The sequence below is a fragment of the Pituophis catenifer genome, unplaced genomic scaffold, assembly GCF_029215685.1.
Source record: "Pituophis catenifer annectens isolate HBS135680 unplaced genomic scaffold, rPitCat1.0.hap2 SCAF_4, whole genome shotgun sequence".
Lineage (NCBI taxonomy): Eukaryota > Metazoa > Chordata > Lepidosauria > Squamata > Colubridae > Pituophis > Pituophis catenifer.
Window position 1 is genome coordinate 55405256 of NW_027256884.1, and position 23870 is coordinate 55429125.

General features: G+C 38.4%; 1 protein-coding gene and 1 long non-coding RNA gene across 2 annotated transcripts in view; one reads left to right on the forward strand and one right to left on the reverse strand.

Moving 5' to 3' along the window:
* The window catches only part of PTCHD1 (patched domain containing 1), a 183543-nt gene that overhangs the window by 57745 nt on the left and 101928 nt on the right, over positions 1-23870 (forward strand). Inside the window, exon 2 of the mRNA XM_070944042.1 lies at positions 22088-22748. Within this exon, the coding sequence (XP_070800143.1) occupies positions 22088-22748 (661 nt within the window). The remainder of the gene's footprint in view (positions 1-22087; positions 22749-23870) is intronic.
* Positions 11277-23870, reverse strand: part of LOC139317107 (uncharacterized) — a 72107-nt gene continuing 59513 nt past the window's right edge. The window contains exon 5 of the long non-coding RNA XR_011600412.1: positions 11277-11431. This is a non-coding gene — a long non-coding RNA (uncharacterized lncRNA). The remainder of the gene's footprint in view (positions 11432-23870) is intronic.

The window sequence follows — 23870 nt, forward strand, 5'->3', positions numbered from 1 at the left end:
TCTTCAGGGTGCCGTCTGTCAGGCAATGTCGGCTGGCGACCCCCCCCCCCCGGGAAAAGCCTTCTCTGTGGGGACACCCGCCCTCTGGAATGAGCTACCCCCAGGGATATGACTGATCCCGGACCTCCGGACCTTCCGCCGGGCCCTGAAGACTTTTTTATTTCAGCAAGCCGGGCTGGGTTAAAAATCTTTTAATTGGGGAATTTTATGGGTAAGGGGTTTTAAATTGGGGAAGCCAAAGATAAATTTAATTTCATTTTAATGTATTTTAATATTTGTATTGTGTGTTTTTAATTTTGGCTGTTCACCGCCCCGAGTCCTTCGGGAGAGGGGGCAGTATAAAAATTAAATAAATAAATAAATAAATAAAATAAATTATGGCTTACATCAAAAAAGCTCATGAAAAAGCCAAATTCACAATCTCAGAAAATTAGAATATTACATGAAATCAATAAAACAAGGATTGTACATAGAACAATATCGGACCTCTGAAAAATATAAGCATGAATATGTACTCAGTACTTGGTTTGGGCCCCTTTTGCATCAATTACTGCCTCAATGCGGTGTGGCACGGATGCTATCAGCCTGTGGCACTGCTGAGGTGTTATGGAAGACCAGGTTGCTTTAATAGTGGCCTTCAGCTCTTCTGCATTGTTCAGTCTCATGTCTCTCATCTTTCTTTTGGCAATAACCCATAGATTCTCAATGGGGTTCAGGTCAGGCGAGGTTGCTGGCCAATCAAGCACAGTAATCCCATGGTCATTGAACCAGGTTTTGGTAGTTTTGGCAGTGTGGGGAGGTGCCAAGTCCTGCTGGAAAATGAAGTCAGCATCCCCATAAAGCTCGTCTGCGGAAGGAAGCATGAAGTGCTCCAAAATCTCCTGGTAGACGGCTGCGTTGACCCTGGACTTAATGAAGCACAGTGGACCAACACCAGTAGTTTCCCCAAATCAACACAGACTGTGGAAACTTCACACTGGACTTCAAGCATCTTGCAGTGTGTGCCTCTCCATCTTCCTCCAGACTCTGGGTCCTTGGTTTCCAAATGAGATGCAAAAGTTGCTCTCATCAGAAAAGAGGACTTTGGACCACTGAGCAACAGACCAGTTCTTTTTTTCTTTAGCCCAGGTAAGACGCTTCTGACATTGTTTGTTGTTCAGGAGCGGCTTGACAAGAGGAATACGACATTTGAAGCCCATGTCCAGGATCCGTCTGTGCGTGGTGGCTCTTGATGCACTGACTCCAACCTCAGTCCACTCCTTGTGAAAGTCCCCAACACTTTTGAATGGCCTTTTCCTGACAATCCTCTCCAGGCTGCGGTCATCCCTGCTGCTTGTGCACCTTTTTCTTCCACACTTTTCCCTTCCATATAACTTTCTATTAATGTGCTTTGATACAGCACTTTGGGAACATCCAACTTCTTTTGCAATTACCTTTTGAGGCTTTCCCTCCTTATGGAGGGTGTCAATGATGGTTTTCTGCACAACTGTCAGGTCAGCAGTCTTTCCCATGATTGTGATTCCTACTGAACCAGACTGAGAGACCTTTTAAAAGCTCAGGAACCCTTTGCAGGTGTTACGGCTTAATTAGCTGATTAGAGTGGGACACTTTGAGCCTAGAATATTGAACCTTTTCACAATATTCTAATTTTCTGAGATTGTGAATTTGGGGTTTTCATGATCTGTAAGCCATAATCATCAAAAATATGACAAATCAAGGCTTGATTTGTCTATATTAGAATATATTAGTTTCACCTTTTAAATTGCATTACTGAAATAAATGACCTTTTGCATGATATTCTAATTTTTCGAGTTTCACCTGTATATTTCAGCATCATTTTATTCAACTCTTCAAAAAATTCCTTACTCAACTTAATTGGAATTGTCTGGAATAAATACAAAATTCTAGGCAGAATATTCATCTTGATAGTTGAGATCCTACCAATCAAAGATAGCTGCAAATTTCCCCATTTCACCAAATCTTATCCTATCTGTTGCTTAAGCTTGTTATAGTTATTTTCTTTAAGTGCACTACATCTTTCTGTCAAATATATCCCCAAGCATTTTACCTTATTTGTGACCTGCATCTTTGAAATCTCCATCAATTCCTCTTTTTGCTTTTTCAACATATTTTTAGTCACTATCATCATTTTATCATTTTCAAGCCAGCTACTTTCCCAAACTGTCCAATATTTTCTATCAGTTTATTTATTGTTGTTAATGGTTCTTCAATAATAAAGACCAGGTCATCTACAAAGGCTTGTAATTTATATTGTTCTTTTCTAATTTTCATACCTTTTATATCTTTTTCTTCTCTAATATTTCTATTTAAAACTTCCAGCATCAATATAAACAAAAGTGGGGACAATGGACATCCTTGTCTAGTACCTTTTTCTATCTCGATAGAATCAGTCAATTCTCCATTTATCATTACTTTTGCCATCTGCTTAAAGTATATAGCTTCAATTGCCTGAATAAATTTCCTGCCAAAGCCCCTCTCTTCCATTGGACATAATAAATCGCCAATTTACATTGTCAAAAGCTTTTTGTGTGTCTAAGAATATCAAGGCTATCTGCTTTTCAGGATGTGCTTCATAATATTCTAAAATATCCAGAATTATTCTAATATTGTCTCTTAATTTGTCTTTTTGGAAGAAATCCATTTTGATCTGTATGTATAAAATTATTTAAATATCTCTTAAATCTTTCTGCCAATATTGAAGCAAAGATTTTATAATCTGAATTTAGCAGGGATATAGGCCTATAATTTTTTATTTGTTGTGGGTCTGTATCTTCTTTGTGAATCAATGTAATATATGCCTCAGTCCATGATTTGGGTATTTTCTTCTTTGTCATCACTTCATTCATTACTTCCAATAACGGGAGAGATAAAGATTCTTGTAATGTCCTATAGTATTCAACAGGTAAAGCATCTGGCCCTGGTGCCTTTCCATTCTTTTGCTTCTTAATTGCTTCTGTCAATTCCATCATCGTTATATTCCCCTCCAACATCTCCTTAATATCTTTGGGAATCCGAGGTAATTTTGCTTCTTGTAAGTACCTTGCCACTTTTTCCTCCTCTATCGTCTCTCTCTTGTAAAGTTGTCTATAATATTCTTGTATTATTGTTCCCATCTCTTTATTTCCAAATTTACTTTGCCCTTGGTCATCAATTAATTGTGTTATTTTTCTTGATTCTCTTTCTTTTTTCAGTTTATATGCTAGCCATCTTCCTGGTTTATTTGCATTTTCAAAATAATTCTGTTTAGTGCTTCTTATTTTTTGGGCTAGTTCTTCTTTCTCCAGTAAGTCCATTTTGTGCTTTATTATATCCATTTTCATTTTTACATCTTTCTTATATGGATCTTTTTGGAGCTCCTTTTCAAAGCTCTTATATTCATCAATTAATATTTTAGAAGTTTGTCTTTTCTTCATATTTCTTTTCCTTGTATAATCCATTATTAGACCTCTGGCATAGGCCTTCATTGTATCCCAAAAAATTTGTGCTGATGCATCTTCTTTCTTATTCTCCTTGAAAAAAAAAGCCAACTCTCTCTCCATTTTCTGTACAAAGTCTTTCTCTTTTAATATTGTGTTATTTAAAGTCCATCTAGATTTTCTTTTTTGCCCTTTCCAGGTAGCTATCACAGGATTGTGGTCAGCCCATAAATTTGTTTCTATTTCCACATGCTCTATATTCAAAGCCAAATCCATTGTTGTCCATATCATATCTAACCTAGACCAAGATGAATGTCTATCGGAATAAAAAGTATATTGTCTGTTTTTCCCATTTCTATCTCTCCATACATCTTTCAAGTTTATTTCCTCTATCATCTTAAACAAGGGTTTCGGTAATGTCTTTCTATTATGTCTTACTATTTTTGTGTTTTATAGTCCATATTTTCATCCACTATTCCATTAAAATCTCCCATCATACATATATTGTCATATTCCATTTCAATTATTTTCTTTTTTTTTTTTGAACAATTTTTTTATTGTTTTTAAAATTCAAACAAAATAAACAAATCACTTATCTAATTAAACATTTGTGCAACCCCCCCTTCCCTCCCCCTCCCCCGGCTTCCCAGAAGAAAAACAGGGTATAGGTTTTACCAAACATACGCTAAAATATGCTAAATTAATGCAAGACATTAAAACTCCCTAGACCCCTTAACTCCCCTTCTACAGATTATTCATCAACCTCCCTTTAAACACAAAATAACATATAATCCTTTAGCCCTAAGAATTTTTTTTTTAAAAAAAAAAACCAATAACAAACACTAGTAGATAATACATACTTAATCATTTAGCTATTCCTCCTGCTTTTGTTCTCAATATTCAAATATTTTTAACAATAACTAAACCTTAATTAATCATTAATTGAACTCTCAATTCATTTAGTTAATCGTAGTTAATCATTAATACATCAATAATTAGACCAAAAAAATTAATCTTCCCTTCCTTTCTTTCTGTATTTTTTCCAATCTTTCTTCCTCCCTCCTTCTTTTATTTTGAGGAGGTTTTGAATTTTAACTGGGGGTTGATGTATCTTTAAGACTTGTCCCTTTCTCAAAACCATTTCCTCTGGTTTAGAGCCCCCATATCGACTCTTCTTGCTTGTATAGACAGTCAGTTCATAGAACAAAGAATTAACTCGATCAGTTTGCAAAGAAAAATCCAGTTGTTGCATTTCAATTAATTGTGTGAAAGCCTCTGCCAAATCCTCCGAAACCTCGTAGAGCTGATCAGTTTCTTCTTCTTTCTGCTCCAAATTATATTTTTGAAAAGTTCTGTCAGTTAATTCCAAAAGGGCAGGAAGAAGGTTTGAAGATTCTTGAGGGTCAGCCAGTTCCAGCTTCTCTGTCTTGATCAAAATGTCTCCTGCATTGTCATTATGCTTTCCTTCAAAAACATCCTCAGTTGCTTTTTTATCCTCCACCAGTTCTGTAAAGTTTTGTTCCATGATTGCTGTAAAGTTATTAATAATTTCAATTTGGTTATTCATGGCTTCCTTTATAAATTCTGCAAGGTCTCTAAAAAAAGCCTCCTGGCTCTGTGTTTTAGTTCTCTGTGTCATTTCTGACGCCATTAAAGAGCCTCCACTTTCAGAAACTCCTTCCTTGGAAGCCATATTATTTTAAAAGAATTTTTCTTTTCAGAGCCATAAAGTCTCTCAAACAGCTTTCTCAAATTTATTTGTAGTTTATCAAGCAAGATAGTCTTTTCTGGACCCAGCTCTCAAATCCAGCAGTTTAAATCCAGTCTCTGAGCACAAGTCTATTAACAAGCACTTTCATTTCCTACTTTCACTTTCACACCCACAACAAAGACGCCATTTCCAGCTCCAGCTCAGCAAAATCAAATAGAAACAATGTATCCCAGGAGTTAAGCATATACTTGCAAAAGGTTGTTCTCCTGCTTCTGTTCTGTCTGCTTTTTGAAATCAGTTCATCTTCTTCTTGGCAGCAGAGTCGGTCACCGGCGTCTGGCTCTGTTTAAACGGAGTCGCCACCGATCCGGAGCTTCAGTGGGCTGAACGGGGAGCTCTCACCCTCCAAGCCCCTGGAATTGCTCCAGGGGCTCCCGGGGAGCTCTACCCTCGCCCACCGGCTCTCCTCTCCTTCTTCTCCCGAAGGAGAGGTTTTTAAGCCGTCTGATGGCTGATTAGCGCTGTCAGAATGGCTCAACGGAATCACGGGGCTGGCGGTCCAAAAAGACCGTCCGCGACGCCAGGTGGTGCCAACCAGAAGCCTCCCCATTTCAATTATTTTCATGTGTAATTTTCTATAAAAGTCACTTTGGTTGTTGTTTGGAGCGTATATTGCTACCAAAAGAATTTTCATATTATTGTCAATTATTTCCACCATCAAAATTCTACCTTCTGCATCTGCATATATTTGCTCCACAGGTATTGAATTACTTTGTGACAATGATAAGAAAGTTCTTCCAAGTTTTGGTTGTATCAATAATTGTTCATGTTGCTTTTTAATGTGTACTTCTTGTAGACAAATTATGTCAAATTTTAATTTCTCTAATTTGTGAAACACCTTTCTCCTTTTAACTACTGAGTTAAGTCCATTTCTTCCATGTTCATACTTTAATGTAGGTTTTGTTGCTCTAGTTGATCTTACTTCATGTTGTTCCTTGTATTCCACAATCCTACCAACAGCGCCTTCTGCTGTTTCAATCATTGCCAATTCCTCTTCTCTGAATTCTACAGGCACTACTGTAGCTTGGGTTTCCATTTCCACTTCCTTTTCTTTAAGAAATTGTTCATGGAAGGCTCTCGCTTTGTCAATTGTATCCAGCCTATATCTTTGAAGTTGCCATGTTAAAATTAACCCTTCTGGTATCAACCATCTGTAATTAATTCCTTTTTGGATTAATATTTTAGTCAAAAATTAGTATTCTCTCCTCATCTCTCTTACTTTTCTTGGTATTTGTTTCAAGACCACCATTTCTTTCTCCTTGTATTTCAAGGTTTTTTCTCTGGCCACCTGAAAAATTTGTGCTTTAATCAATTTCTTAGTAAATCTTATATGTACTTCTCATGGCAACTTATTATGCATTGCATATCTAGTGTAGACTCAATATAGCTCGTCCACGCCGTCTATCATCTTCTCTTTGGTAGTTTCTAATGCATCAGCCAGCATCTCAATCATATCTGCCAAATTGTCTCCATTTTCTTCTTCCACATTTTGAAATCTAAGATAAAATTCTGCTTTATCCATTTCCCATCCAATTAAACCACTCCTTTCTCATTCAACCTCTCCCAGTCTATTATCTATATCCTTCATTTTTTCCTCTTTTTGATCATCCTTTTTCTCTAATTTTTGCAACCTTTCTTCATATTTCAACATTGTTTGCTGAATGCTGACCACTTTTTCATCTGTCTTAAGTAGTTGTTGTTCCATCCTTTGGACTTTTTCATCTGTCTTAAATAGTTGTTGTTCCATCCTTTGGACTGTTTGAAGGATCAGTTGTATCAATGTATCTTTCTCTTTCTCTTTCTCTTGTTGAAGCATCGCCTGAATGGTGTGTTGTCCTCCAGATGGAGATGAAGAGGGCGTGGTTGCAGCAGCTCCCACTGTCGCAACTTTTCTGCTCATTTTATTCAGTGGTCAACAAAAGCCAAATCCAAAAAAATAATTAAAAAATGCCAAATATAAAAATATATTTTAAAAAAAGAGAGAAAAGAAAAAAAAATAGAATATAACAACTCTTCAGGTTCTTCCAAACCCTAATCCATTAGGTGCCAATCAAGAGAGAAAAAAATAAAAAAAGAGAATAAAAAAAAGAGACAAGAAAAAAAAAAAACAAGCCAGTCAAGATTCAAAAGGAAAAAAAATAAAAATCCAAGCTCAAAAATCAGCAGTCAATCTTCAGGCTCTTAAGTGCCTTAATCCAATTCGGTTATAAAAAAATCACAAAAAGAAGATCCATCAAACACATTTGTACCCAGAAAGCATATGGAGAGTTATCTCTTAGCCAAGCCACAAATAAGAAAAATGAAAGTAGCTTTTGGGATCTTTAAAAAAAAATAGTTAATTGGGAGTTTTTTTAGTTGTTCTTTTTTAGACCTAGCCATTTAAAGATTAGGAAGTTTTAAATTTAGCTTTCATATAAAAATAAAAATAAAATAAAATAATATTTGTGCAGCTTTCTGAGATTTAGTGTGTTTTTGTAGTGTTTCACTCTAACTACACAAACACACAAAATCTCACAAAGCTGTATGTGGAATTTTGTGTGTGTAAAATGTGAAAGTTGGGTTTTTGGGCTTTTTGTGGCTGTGTGAGGTTCCTGCTTGTTGCAGGGGCCATTTTGGGTCTAGCACAGCTGCTTTTACATTGTGGGTGAGCCAGTTGTGTTGTGTTGTGTTGTATTGTGTGTGTATAAAGTGTGAAAGTTGTTTTTTTGAGCTTTTTGTGGCTGTGTGAGGTTCCTGCTTGTTTCAGGGGCCATTTTGGGTCTAGCACAGCTGCTTTTACATTGTGGGTGAGCCAGTTGATGTTTTTTAATTTTTATTTGGTGTGCGTTGGAAGAGGGGTAGTCTTATACGGCGAGTATAGCCCAAACCCTATATTTTAACAGGAAAATTCGGGGGTCGTCTTATATGCCCAGTCGTCTTATACGCCGGAAAATACAGTATATTATAATAATATGTAAAATATTAAATTACATTGTACTTTGCTGTCGTGTGTATTTTTTATTTGACTGCGCAGCTTTGATCAATTCTTTGTGTTTAAGGAATAATTCTTTAATTTCAGTACAACGTTGAGAAATATTTAAAAATATACAAAGTTCACTTCAAACTGATACAAGCAGTCGGTTACGTTCGTCAGTCCACAAATTTCCCATGACCCTGAAAATTCATTCAACGTTTGCATTTGATACCGGAATTGATGCACAATACTGGAACAGTTTCAGTAAACTCAGAGCTGGCTCTTTCTTGAAAAAGTACGTCCACTTATCAAGGGATGAATCGCCCTGCAGATGAATATAAACTTCTTCTAAGGCAGGAATTGCATCGAAGAGAGTGTTGGGTGGAAGTTCTTCTCGCCATGGTGATAATAAGCAGATGTTTGTCATTTCTTCTAAAGTTGGAGGATTATTGCGATCAATTAAATTGAAACAACTTAGCATCTCATATACTGAATCGGTGAAATTATACCACTTTTCTAGGTACGCAATGGCTCTTTGGTACACGTTGATGGCTTCTTTCTTGAACTTTTGCACGGCATTCTCAGGCAAATGTTTTTTATGTAAGGCAAATAAAACTTTCATTCCAAAAAACTGCTCATCGTATTTTTTTTGTAAAAGAATCACCAGCTTACACATGATAATGTGAAGATCACATGCAAGAATTTTCTTGCTTTCCAGCTTCAGTAGGGTGTCTTGCATTATTGACATGAAGAAGTGCGTGAAATATAAATACAATTCTGAAATTGTTGGTTCATCGTCCTTTGCGAGTTCATTTTCCTGATCCGAAATAAGGTTCCAGATAACCTTATGGCACTCATCAGATCCAAGAGAAATAAAATACGATTTTAGAGGTATCCAGTTTAAAAGAAGTCTTTCGATCGCTTTAAACAAACTTAACCAACGTGTTGGAACATGGTGCAAAACTTCATGGAATTCTGACTCGCAAAACTCAAAAAATGATTTCAACTCTTCTCGTTTCTTCGCAGAATTCAAAAATTCGGCAAAAACCTTTAGCACTACATTTTCGATATCAAAAGATAACTGCTTTAATGCATTTTTTGCGCTGTTGTGTAAAATGTGATTATTGCAATGAGCATTCGATCTTTGTCTCATTCTAACTTATGAAAAAAAAGACAAAACGTGATTCTCCTATCCTTATTCTCTTAGACTGTACAGCTTTAGATTACGTATCATTTCATCATAAAGCTTTTGAATAAAAAAAATGTCCACTGTTTTGTGAAAAAAAAATAGTGAACATAAAGTGAAAAAAGTGGACTGTCCGCTCAAATAGTGGACACCTGGCAACCCTACTAATTTTTAACTGGTTCATAGTTTAAATATCTATTTCCCAGCTGTATTTTCCAATACTCCTGTCTGTATTTATTTAAACTGGTTCACAGTTTAGCTACTATTCTCCAGTAAAATCTCTTCCACTTCCTCCTAAATTTATTTTTTAGCTGGTTCGCATTTTAATCAGCTGCTTTCCAGCAATGCTTTCCTCCACTCCTTACCTTAATTATTTTAGCTGGTTCACAGTATAATTTTAACTGCACACCAACCTTCTCCTTAACTCCTCCTAAATCTATTATAAAACTGGTTCACAACTCAAGTAGTTGCCTTCCAGCAATGCTTTCCTCCACTCCTACCCCTATTTTTAACTGGTTCACAACTTTATTTCAATTGATCCCCAGGTATAGTCTCCTCCACTCCTAACTTTTTATTTTTGGCTAGTTCACAGTTTTGCTTTAACTGTTACCCAGCGTATGCTTTCCTCCACTCCTAACTCAATATTTTGGCTGGTTCACGGCTTTGCTTTAACTGTTTTCCAGCACATGCTTTCCTCCACTCCTAACTCTTACTTTTATTTTTAACTGGTTCCCAATTTACTTTAACTGTTCTCCAGTATGATGCTTTCCTCCACTCCTACCTTATTTGTAAAACTGGGTCACAGCTTTGCTTTCACAGATCTCCAGAATCATGCTTTCCTCCACTACTAAATTCATTTATTTAACTAATTCATAACATTTATCTCTTATTCAGTTGTTTAGCTCCAAATTACTTCGGAATGTGTTACCAATATTTTTTTCCAATCTAGTCTCCTCCATATCTCTTACCAATTTAAGATAAAAGTATATTTCAATAAATATCTTATCTCCTATTCTCTCTTAAGTTTTCTCCCATTCCATGCTTATTTCTTATTTTCAATAGAAAACATTTTAAAACACTTTAAGATCAATTTTTCATGGTTCTTAATTCTATAAATAATTCTTTTTAACATCCAATGCCTTTAAAGGTAAACATTTTCTTCCAAATTATTAAATCTGTAGGTAGTGCTAGTTAAAAATTCAAAGTTTAAAAAGGCATTAGACCATCCAGAAATCATGTTTTTCTTCAATCATTTATGCTCTTATTTCTTAATCAAATTGTTTATATATTTATATGAGAATAATAATAGGAAAAAAAGGAAAGAGTAATAGCAATAATAATAATAATTACAATAAAAGAAATACAAAAAAAATAAGGCAACACTAAAAAAGAAAAAGGAAAAAGGAAGAGAGTAGAAATATAACAAGAAGTCAAATGGATTAAAAAAGAAAATAGAGAAGGGAAAAGAAACATAGAGAAAGATACTAAAAGAAAGAAATAGAGAGAGAGCATAGAGAAAAAAAAGAAAAAAAATGATCTCCTAGCATTATTCAACCATCCAGAAATCGTTACATTCATTTAAATCAAAATATAATATTTTGTTGTCTTGTTACATAATATATTCCATTATTCCTTTCTCCAGTCTGTCCAAATATGTATCTTTTCCATTTCAATGTCATCAAAGTTATGAGTTCTACAAAGTTAATTCTGAAGCTATTCCATATATGGTATCATCATGTCCTTCTTCTATTGCCACACCCTTCTTTTGTTGCCACGTTTATTAGTTCAATTTTCATTGTTCCATTTAATTTCTTCTTTCTAATCTTCAATAAATCCTCCAGTGAACAGATTATGTATCCTAAGTCAAATTCTCTGAGTCTTTTCCTCAAAATAGTCAAGTTTAAATAACAAACAACAAAGTTTCTCTTTTCAAGTAACAAGCAGCCTGGAATTTACACTTTCACTTTTCAGCTGGCAAATAATTTTATCCGTCTCCGTTTGTCTTTTTCCTTTGCTTTTGAAGGCATAATTATTTCCTCTTCTCCTTCCTGTCTCCCAAACATAGTCGAATCTCATTTATCCACCTAAAAATAAAGAAAAAATATATCCAGATCTGTAGTCAAACATTTCCAAAAATTAGTAATTTATGTTATCCACCAACAGGTCTTTTATCTTTGTTCCCCAATAGTTCTCAGCCGCTGTTAAGGCTGGGGCAGACTAATTGTAATTCAGTGTTTGTGGGCAGTTCCTGCCTGGGTTGATGTCCACTCACCCGGCATGCAAACTCCCAGCTCCGCTCTCCGCTTCTCCTCTTTTCCTCCTGCACATTCTTGTATCCCGGTTGCTGCGGTCTCAGGGCAGCCGCCATGGCCGCCGTTCCACCGGCGCAGAGGCAAGCCTCCGGCCCCAAGGAACCTGCCTGTTCCTCTCGGCCATCCGAGAGGTCCCTCTTTATCCCCCTGTCCCTACAGGACAGGGTAGGTCCAAAGACCTACCGGCGGGGGCTTGGCAGACGGGGTTTTCATGGGGCTCTGAAGAGCCCGGTAATTGCCCGTCTGTATCCCCACGGCGCCAACCGGAAGTCAGTCATTCTATTTCTTTTAATTATGATTTGTCACACAGAGCCAGAAATTCAAACTTTTTGTCCACTTATCAAGTTCTTCCCAAGGACCTGGGATAGGTAGATGTGGATGTTTGATGATGTTACAGATATTGTTGCAGGATGTAAACTGTTCCAAATAAAGATTCCTTTTGCAATTGACTGATGGTGAATTTGTCAATACTGATGATGTTCAAGTGGTGCCCCAGTTGTTTTGAGATTGTATCCAAGGTACCTATTGGTACTACCTTTGCTTTCTTTTGCCACAGTCATTCTATTTCTATATATAGAAATATAATATAATATAATATAATATAATATAATATAATATAATATAATATAATATAATATAATATAATATAAATATATAAATATTATATTATATTATATAAATATAATATTATATTTTGTTATATTCTCCAGTTCTTTCTATTCTAATCTATTGTCTGCAGTCCTTTCTGTTCTCTTCTGTACTGCCATTTCCACTATCTAGACGTTTTTGTCTTTCTTATCAACAATTGTTAAATCTGGGGTGTTATGTGGCAGGTGCCTGTCTGTTTGAATTCTAAAGTCCCAGAGCACTTTAACCTCTTCATTTTCTATGATTTTTTCTATTTTCCCACCAGTTCTAACTTGCAGGCAAATGGTATTTTTTTGCAGATTTTCCAATGTACCATTGTTGCTACTTTTTCATGCTATTGCTGTAAAGAGATTAAAGTTCCTCTAGATTTTTTTTTATTGGATATTCTTATTATGGATGTTTTTGATTATATATGGTTGATATTTTATGGTTGATTTTTATGGTAAACTACTGAGAGTTATTTTTTTATTTATAATTTAGATTACAAAAACTGTGGTACTCAACATAGACTTTTGGAAGCTTTATTGATGAAAAGGAGATACCATATCTGATCTGATCTATAACTTTTCAAATGCACAACAAATAAACTTTCAACAACAAATTAATTACCGTATTTTTCAGAGTATAAGACCCAGCTTTTTCCCCCAAAAATCTTGGTGCGTCTTATACTCCGAATGTAGCCCCACCCAGCCTTGAAAACGGAGATTTTAGAGGTGGAAAGAAGCCTCTGAAAGAAGCTTCAGAAAAAAAGCTTCTGAAAGGCTTTTATCTAAAATAATATGGCAAGCAACAAAAGAAGAATCAGTAAAGGGTCTAACCAAACTATGTTAACAAATCTGGAGAATGACACAACAGATTGGAAGGGGTTAATCTACATACCAATACCAAAGAAAGGAGATTGAACAGAGTACAGATAGTCCTTCAGAATAAAAGCCTCTGAAAGAAGCTTCAGAAAAAAAGCCTTTTTTTCTGAAGCTCCGTTTTGGAGGCTTTCAGAGGCAGAAAAAAAAGTAAGGCACAGAGCTCACAACCAACCAACTTGTTGCTAAAATTCACCTTTGGAAACAGCTAATTGGGGGTATTCCGGGAGGCCAATCCACCCACCAATCAGCTTTTTTCTTATTTTCCTCCCCAAAAACTAAGGTGCGTCTTATACTCCGGTATGTCTTATACTCTGAAAAATACGGTACTATCAAATATTATGCTTTATATGTGATTTATGTCCAAACTAAACAAAATCTTTGATCCAAGATCTAACACAATGTTCCTTGATTTTAATAGGACTTACAGTGGAAAATAATATTTATCATTTCCTTTTTTATTTATTTTCATTTCCTTTTTTTTTCATTTTATTAAATTTGTATACCGCCCTACTCCCAAAGGACTCAGGGCGGTGAACAGGCACAAAATAAAACACATGAATACAAAAGTTAAACATAATTAAAACCAAATTAAATAATTTTTGCCCGAGACAATTAAAATTCCCAATAATTTAAAACGAATTAAAATTTCAATTTAAAAATTTAAAAGTAGGGGAGAAAATTAGGCCAGGCCGGCCTGCTGGAATAGGAGTGTCTTCAAAGCACGGCGGAAAGTGCGCAGATCCGGGGTCCTCCGTATCTCCGGGGGGAGCTCGTTCCAGATAGTAGGTGCCCCCACAGAGAAGGCCCTCCCCCTAGGGGCCGCCAGTCGACATTGTTTGGCTGACGGCACCTGGAGGAGCTCCTCTCTATGAGAGTGTGCCGGCCGGTGGGAGGCTGTTTGTGGTAGTAGGCGGTCCCGCAAGTACCCAGGTCCTGAGCCATGGAGCGCTTTAAAGGTGGTAACCAAAACCTTGAAGCGCACCCAGAAGACCACCGGGAGCCAGTGCAGCTCGCGCAGGAGAGGTGTCACACGGGAGCGCCATGTTGCTCCCATAACCACCCGCGCGGCCGCACTCTGCGCCAGTTGGAGCCTCCGGGTGCTCCTCAAGGGGAGCCCCATGTAGAGAGCATTACAATAGTCCAGGCGGGAGGTGATGAGGGCATGAGTGACTGTGTGTAGGGAGTCCCGAACCAGAAAGGGACGCAACTGGCGAATCAGGCGAACCTGATGAAAGATCCTCCCAGTCATGGCCGTCAAGTGCTCTTCTAAAGACAGCCGTGAATCCAGAAGGACGCCCAAGTTGCGAGCCCTCTCCGTGGGGGCCAGCGATTCGCCCCCAATAGTCAGCGATGGCGTCAACTGACTATATCGGGACGTTGGAAACCACAGCCACTCGGTCTTGGATGGGTTGACCCTGAGCCTGTTCCTCCCCATCCAGATCCGCATGGCCTCCAGACATCACTTCAAGGGCATCGTTGGGGTGGTCCAGGGTGGAGATGTACAGCTGGGTGTCATCAGCGTACTGGTGGTACTTCACCCTGAAACCACGGATGATCTCACCCAGTGGCTTTACATAAATGTTGAACAAAAGGGGTGAGAGGACCGACCCTTGTGGCACCCCACATATGAGGGGCCTCGGGGTCGACCTCTGCCCCCCTGCCAACACAGACTGCAACCGGTCGGAGAGATAGGAGGAGAACCACCGTAGTACAGTGCCTCCCACCCCTAACTCTTCCAACCGGTGCAGCATGATACCATGGTCGATGGTATCAAAAGCTGCTGAGAGGTCTAACAGGACCAGGACAGAGGAGCACCCCCTGTCCCGAGCCCTCCAGAGATCATCAACCAACGCGACCAATGCTGTTTCCGTGCTGTACCCAGGCCTCAAACCCGACTGGAACGGATCCAGATATGTCGTCTCATCCAGGTGCTGGGGAAGCTGTTGCGCAACCACACTCTCGACAACCTTCGCCACAAAACGAAGGTTGGAAACCGGACGATAATTAACCAACATTGCTGGGTCCAGGGAAGGCTTCTTGAGGAGAGGCCTCACCACCGCCTCTTTCAAGGCAGCGGGAAAGTCACCCTCACCCAATGAAGCATTTATAATCCCCTGGAGCCAGCCTCGTGTCACCTCCCGGGAAGCCAGCACTAACCAGGAGGGACACGGGTCCAATAAACAAGTGGTCGCGTTCAGTCTGCCCAGAATCCTGTCCACGTCCTCAGGGGTCACAGGATCAAACTCATCCCAGATAACATTCTCAAGACCTGCCCCAGTCCCTCCCCCTGAGACTACCCACTCGGAGTCCAGATCTTCCCGGATCTGAATGATTTTGTCATACAGATACTGAGCAAAATCCTCGGCTCTACCCTCCAAGAGGTCCTCCCGCGCTTCCTGGTGGAGCAGGGAGCGGGTCACCCTAAACAGGGTGGCCGGGCGGTTATCTGAGCAGCAAAATAACTACATTTTGGTGCTTTTATCGCCACTAGGTAATTCCTAATATGGGATCTTACCATTGTCCGGTCCGATTCAGAAAGACTGGCCCTCCAACTACTCTCTAGGCATCTTTTTCAGCGCTTCAACTCCCTCAGCTCCTCAGTGAACCAAGGAGCCAAATGAGATCGGCGCCGGGTCAGAGGCTGCAAAGGCACGACCCGATCCAGAGCTCCAGTGGCCGCCCTATCCCAGGCAGCCACTAGGTCTCCAGTCGAGGCGTGTGCCAGAGCCTCGGGAAATGGCCCAAGCTCCATCTGGAACCTATCAGGTTCCATCAGGCGCCTGGGGCGGAACCATCTTACCGGCTCTGCCTCCCTGCGGCGGGGTGCAGCGGTTTGAAGGTCGAGATGAAGGAGAGAGTGATCTGACCATGACAAGGGCTCGGTAACTATATCCCCTATCTCAAGATTACTCAGCCACTGTCCAGAGACAAAAACCAGATCCAGCGTGTTTCCCCCCGTGTGGGTAGGGCCATGAATTAACTGGGTCAGGTCCATGGCTGTCATGGAAGCCATGAACTCCCGAGCCACCTCATATGCCTCACCCACGGATGGCAGGTTGAAATCCCCCATGACCATAAGCCTGGGGGTATCAACCGCCACTGCGGTTGATAGGTTTTATTTTATTATATAAAATACAAAAAAGAGAAGAAAAAATAAGAAATTAAGGGAAGGAAAGGGAGCGGGGAAAAGGGAGTGTGTGATATTTATTTTTTTCGTCAAGCATGTATTTTATGACAGATACAAGTGTAAACATAATTATAAATACATGAAAAGGATACGAATAAAAGAAAACATTAGGACAGGGATGGTAGGCACACTGGTGCGCTTATGCACACCCCTTACAGACCTCTTAGGAATGGGGTGAGGTCAACAGTAGACAGTCTAAGGTTAAAGTTTTGGGGGTTTGGGGACCTGACAAGAGTCAGGTAGTGCATTCCAGGCATTGACCACCCTGTTGCTAAAGTCATATTTTCTGCAGTCTAGTCTGGAGCGGTTTACCATGAGTTTGTATCTATTGTGTGCTCTTGTATTGTTTTTGTTGAAGCTGAAGTATTCATTGGCTGGTAGGACATTGTAGCAGATGATTTTATGTACTATGCTTAGGTCAGGCAGAAGACGGCGAAGTTCTAAGTTGTCTAAGCCCAAAGTTTCGAGTCTGGTGGCATAAGGTATTTTGTTGCGAGCAGAGGAGTGGAGGACACTTCTTGTGAAATATCTCTGGACTCGTTCGATTGTATTAATGTCCAATATGCAGTGCGGGTTCCAGACAGTTGAACTGTATTCAAGAATTGGTCTGGCAAAAGTTTTGTATGCCCTAGTTTGCAGTTCAATAGTACCAGAGAAGAAACTATACAAGATTAGGTTAACAACTCTTAATGCTTTTTTAGCAATGCTGTTATAGTGGGCTCTGGCACTTAGATCATTTGAGATGAGTACTCCAAGGTCTTTGACAGAGTGAGGGTCGTCTATTAGGTTGTATTCATCCAGCTTGTATTTTGTGCTCTGATTTTTTTTTGGCAATGTGTAAGATAGAGCATTTGTTGGTTGAGATTTGGAGTTGCCAACTGCATTGACATCCAACTCTTCTTAGCACACTCCAATTTCAAGATAAACACACTCCAATTTCAACTTTTTGCTTTTATACATTAATATATAACTAGCCATTTCTATAACACCAAATCTTTCTAATCAACAAAACCAGTCAAAGTTTCATTTTTTTCTTCACAAGCACAAATTCCAGAAGTGATATCCAAATAAAAACATATTTTCCTCTTTGAATAAAATAATCAATGTAACCATTCCTGTATTTATCTTCCCTTGCTATGGAAATAATGTGTATTTCTATTTGCACCTAATAATCTTTGTAAACTGTCACCAGTTTTATTGACAAAATTCATTGTATACTTTCAAATTCTTTGACTTTACTGAAAAAAAGGGGGGAAGCCTTTTTTTCACCTTTTGTTTTCCTTCAAAGTACTAAACTTTTTTTTTTTAAGAAAGAACACTTTTTTAAAAAATCAAAACTTTCTAATACATCTTTTTCTTTGACTTCTTAACATACAAGCTTTAAACTTAGGTATTACGTTTAGATGCCCTTATAGAATATTTTTTTTCTTCATAAACATCCTTTTTAACATAAGAGTTTTTCTTTAAACTGGTACATCATTTTCTTTAACTTTTTCTTAATACAGGTACTCTCAAATACGTTTTCAATATCTTTTGCCTACTTTAAGAATTACTTAAGCATTATATATATGTTTTTAAAAATTACATTTTCAAATTTTGGGTTAAACCTTTCTTTCAGTTGCACATATCAAGCAGAGAAAAATGCTTCCTGATTCCAGTTAACTCATTAAATTTAAGTCACTTAATGAGCTTATTTTCATGGAGTAAAATCTTTTTCTTCTTTGGAAGTATTAAAGACTTGTAGGTCTTTCTTTTTATCATGAAATCCTCAACCTTGTTAATGTCTTTAAAGAAAAAGTCCCAAATTTGTCTTTTTCCTGGATGTTCTTCTTTCAGTTGTGTTGAAGAGGTTTATATTTGAACCATAGGAGTGGAAGTTATTATCAGGTTCTTCCAAAACTGCGATAAACTCCTCTGCATTTTCAGCTACTTATGAAGTTGCTTCGGTAGTTTGGTAACATTCTCCACATGTTTGCATCTCAGAAGTAATTTGAGAGGATTTTCATCATAAGAGAACAGCTGGTCAACAATTAGTGTATTTTATTTAGAGACCTTTCAAATATATCTCTAATACTTTGCTCCACCATCTTGGCTTCCACTTTTAATCAGAATCAGAAGATTTTAGCCACCAACAGCTAAGAAGATCAAGCTACCAGTTACTGCAATAGTAAACTAAAATCATAGCTTTCAATGTTTATCTTTCTCCATCAACTTTTTTTTCTCACCATACTTCTTTATTTTGCTTGCCTTAGCAGCCTTCTTCCTGTTCTTTGAGACAAAAAGAAATCTCTAAAATGGCGCAAGTCTTCAAAATGGTATAGCAGGCTGTAGCTAGAAAGAGCCTTTTTTAAAATTGATTTTAAAAAGGTTAAAAGTTGAAGGTGATTAAGAAGAGAAAGGCATAACTTTGACGGCATAACCTTTTGAAAGGTGAGTTTCAAAACAGCGGATTCTTCAACCCCAAACAGATTGCATCCTCTCCCCTCCCAACCTTTGGCACGCAGATAGCTTTGGAGTTCAACTCCAGAAGCTGTTTCTCGGCTTACAGCTCTATTGGAGAGTTCAGAGGGGAAGTTCTTTGGCACACCTTAGCCGAGTGGATCATAAAAACCGATGGGATGCCAGTCCCTTCAGTTAGAAGCCAGAAGAGCTACACCCCAGGGAAAAATCCTTCAGAGATCTCTCCCCAGACATGTGTTCAGTTAGCCATCTTCCCGGAAGTGAATATTTACCATTTCTGATTTTTTGTTCATTAGCTTTCCAGAACTATGATGTAAAACAAAATAGAAATCATTGCTGCTGCAGTAAATAAGTCTGGATTGTCTAGTTCAACAATATCTTCTGTTTATTATCTGCATAATCCAGAAATAAAATAATAATTAACAAGACTATAAAATGTGTTAGATATATATACACCAGACACAATGATTCATTTTCAAAATGCTTCCAGTTCTTTATATTCATATTTGACTCCCATAGTAATATAATCACTATATCTGGTTAGTACTGAGTTGGGGGATCATCAGAAAATGCAAAAACTCTGGGCTCCTCTATATGTCTGTCCAAATTCATTAAAGGGAAATCAGTAGAGATTTGGAGTAAGAACGTAGACCATATAAACATCTACTGGCTATTCACTTAGCTTGAGAAAGGAATACAAGAACTCCAGTTGGGAAATTTAAAAAAAAAAAAAACTTATTTCCTCACCTCAATATTCAAAAGCTGTTTGCAGGAGCTATCATTTCTAAACTATAATAAAGAATAGTTCCTAGAAAATCATACTGCTCAAGACTTCAAAAGCTTTAACTTAGTTCATATCTGCCTTGGAAGCCCAACAGCTCTTTGAAATCTTTTATAGGTCATTTAACAACCATTTGGAATTATGATGACCTCAAAAAGGATGATTTATGGACCGTAAAGTACTTCTGGCCATTGTAAAATGTCAAGCTGCCCTCTCCCACAGTCATATGACTGCATTTCAAATATTTGGCAACTACTTCACATTTACAAATGGTTGCAGTGCTCCACAGTCACATGACTGCTATTTGCTACTTTTTTGCTGGCTTCCAGCAATAAATGCCCATTTGAGAGAGAAAGCTTTCAGATTTATGACTGCATGATTTGCTTAACAATTGTGTGATTCAGAGTGGTAGACTTTAGGAGAAACCCTCCCATACTACCACCTCTTACAATATTAGACAACACAGTATCAACAGTAGAGACCTTCAAATTTCTAGGTTCTACCATATCTCAAGACCTAAAATGGACAACTAACATCAAAAAGTCATAAAAAAAGCACAACGAAGAATGTTCTTTCTGTGCCAACTCAGAAAGCTCAAACTGGGGAGCTGCTGATACAGTTCTTCAGAGGAATTATTAAGTCTGTCATCTGCCCCTCTATAACTGTCTGGTTTGGTTCTGCAACCCAACAAGACAGACACAGACTTCAGAGGATAATTAGAACTGCAGAAAAAACAATTACTACCAACCTGCCTTCCATTGAGAACCTGTATACTGCACGAGTCAAAAAGAGGGCTGTGAAAATATTTACAGACCCTCGCATCCTAGACATAAACTGTTTCAACTCCTACCCTCAAAATGACTCTATAGAGCACTGCACACCAGAACAACTAGACACAAGAACATTTTTCCTGAACTTTGCTAAAGAAATAATTCCCTCAACACTGTCAAACTAGTTACTAAGTCTGCATTACTATTAATCTTGTCATCGTTCCTATCACCCATCTCCTCCCACTTATGACTGTATGACTGTAACCTTGTTGCTGGTATCCTTACGATTTATATTGACTTCTTTCCTAATATGATTTGATTGCTTATTTGTACCCTATGACTATCATTAAGTGTTGTATCTTATGATTCTTGACGAATGTATCTTTTCTCTTATGTACACTGAGAGCATATGCACCAAGAGAAATTCCTTTTGTGTCCAATCACACTTGGCCAATAAAGAATTATATTCTATTGTATTCTAACATAACAGTCATAAAATCTGGTCCAGTCACATGGGTGCCTTACCTTACAACGGAAATTATGGTCCCAATTGTAATCATAAGTCAAGGACTAATGGTACAGTATCTTAAACATAATAATTCACCTTCAGAGGACTTTTACCTCTTTGGGTTGCATGTTGATCAATCTATCGTTCAGGGACCACATAGCAATGTGACCACTGGACCTAGCTAGTCCTTGGATGGGAGGCTATCACAGAGTATCAGGGCTGTAGATTAGACTGGAGAGTCAGAAAACATCTTGAACAAATTGGTATGCTGTTGCCAAGAAAAATACATGGATGTGACCCTTCAAATATTTCAGCAATGGATTCTCTGCCCAGTTGCTGGGTGGGTGTGGCCATGGTGGGTGTGGCCTAGTTAGTCTCCTGCACCATGGTGGGGGGGGGGCGTTTTTGCCTTCCCCAGGTTCTGGAGGCTTTCCTTGAGCCTCTGGGAGGACAAAAACTGCCTCCCCCGGGCTCTGGAGACCCTCCAGAGGCTGGAAACAGGCCTGTTTTCGACTTCCGGGAGGCCTGTTTTTCCCCCCTCCCTGAGCCTCTGCATGGGCCCTGCACTTACCTCACATCCAAAATGGGCCGCATGGAAACTCCAGGGTGGGGTAGGGTGGGCAGGACCAGCAAGGAATGGGATTTGGAGGTTCTCCGAACCGGCCATAATGTTAGCTATGGGTTGTCCCGAACCCGGGCAAATCTGTAGCAGCCCACCCCTGGATGTGACCATGCATTAACCAGGGATCTATTTCAATTCAAATACAATTGTAGTTAATGTTATGGTGACATTATTGATTTGTTTCATTTTCTTTTAGATAAGAAAGCAGTTTTGATCTGATTGCAACAAAGTTCTTTATTGCTCCTGATAGAGAATTTCTGAACTGAAACTTGTTTGCTTTCTTAAAGATGGGGAAAGTCTATTTGGATGTATGAAAAGACAGAGCAACGAACTGAGACCCAGGGTGTTTCTTTTGCCAGAAGTTAATTAAGTTGTGCAAAATAGTGTTGGGGAATGATAACAATACTTCAATGCATTTTTTTTAATTTTCAGAAGGTACTTTTTATTGTTTTGGTTATTAAATCCTGCTTGCTTGGATAGATAAGAAAAAACATAATGTTGTTCTAGTTGCCGCTGCTGTTCTGTTGCTATAATGCAGGATTATCAGATGATAAATAATATGTGATTTTTTTTCCTCTCTCCCTTGTAGTTGCATTCTGCTGTGACCAGAATCCAAGTACAAAGACCTGGTTTCAATTACACATTTTCTCATATCTGCATCCTAAATAATGACAAGTCCTGCATAGTGGATGATATTGTACATATTCTGAAGGAACTGAAGGCTGCTCGTTTGTCTAATCAAACTAATTTTGCTATCCGATATCCAATCACACACTTAAAGGATGGCAGGGAAGTATACAATGGGCACCAGCTTGGTGGAGTCACTGTGCACAGCAAAGATCGGGTAAAGTCTGCCGAAGCCATTCAGCTTACCTATTACTTGCAGGCAATCAATTCCTTAAATGACATTGTAGCAGAAAAATGGGAATCCAACTTCTGTGACACAGTAGAACTTTTCCAGAAATCCAACCGGAATGTCACACTGTATCCTTTCACTTCATCATCCCTTCAAAAAGACTTCCAGAAAACAAGTAGGATATCAGAACATTACCTAACCACAAGCCTAGTCCTTGTGGTGACCTTGGCAATGCTCTGTTGTTCCATGCAAGACTGTGTCCGCAGCAAACCTTGGCTTGGCCTCCTTGGCTTGTTAACTGTGACCCTGGCCATTCTCACTGCAGCTGGAATCATTAATCTGACTGGTGGGAAATATAATTCTACCTTCCTGGGAATTCCCTTCATCGTGTTAGGTAACTATATCTCATTCTGTTATTACTGTGGATTTATCTGCAATATTTATTTGATCTACTCTATTATGGCAAAATAACGAAAACAAAAGAGGACATTGTGAAGTGCTCTAGCAAATTGCTAGCCCTCTCATTTTGTTTAATCATTAGCAATCATTCAAATTTGGGATACCTTATTTATGCTTATTTTGTAGTCAATAAATCTTCAGAAATTGTTGTCTATCAGTATCTCTGTTTACTTTGCTATGGCATATTTAACATTAGTCCCTTCAAAATACAAGGAATTTAAAAGGGTGTGTGTGTTAGATATACCAAGACCATCCAATTTAGCTAAGTTCAAGTAAGAGATATGTCTAATTCATGCCACTCTAAAAATTCTCCAGCTCACTTTAAAACCCAGATCTGAATTAAGTTTGAAAAAGCAGAGCTCCATTAATTGAAAGTGTGATACAAAAAGAACACAAATACTATAGTTTGTTTTATTCTTTATGAGCAAGCTAAATGGGATGAAGCATCCCAATTTCATGACAGATGTGGGGAGTTGTAGTTCCTTTAAATGTTTTGTTTCTAAGTGCCTCCAATTATGTTGTTTTAAGGAAGAGTGTAAAACATTTTGTGGTGAAACACTTGCAAAAGATTTTCTGAAGGAAAGTGACTTCCTAAATACTGTAGAGTTTATTGTTGAAACTTGTATTGAAAGCATAAAGGAATAATTCTCTGCCTTTTCCATAAAATAAATCAACCATTCTCTTGTGCACTGCTTGGAGAGTCCAAGCATGGGTTAATTTCAGTCTGTTCTGACGTCACTGAGTTGGAATTTCTTTGGCCACGCCTTCCTCCTCCAGCCGAGCCTCAGTTTTTTTTCAACTCAGTCTGCCAGAAAGACTTGTTTTGAGTTGGTTCTTCAAAATATTGAATTAAATTAGGAAAATTGGCTATTTTAAATTCTTTTCAAATAAATTCAATTAGAGCCTCTTGGTTTGACTTGGAGTGGCGAAAATGGAGTGCAGAGAGTGATCAGTGCTGCAAATTCTGCAAACAGTGATACGATCGCTGTGGCGGCCGCCATTGCCGCCTAGCATCCGATCGCGCCGAAATTCGAGCCAGGGCTGCAGGCAGGCATTG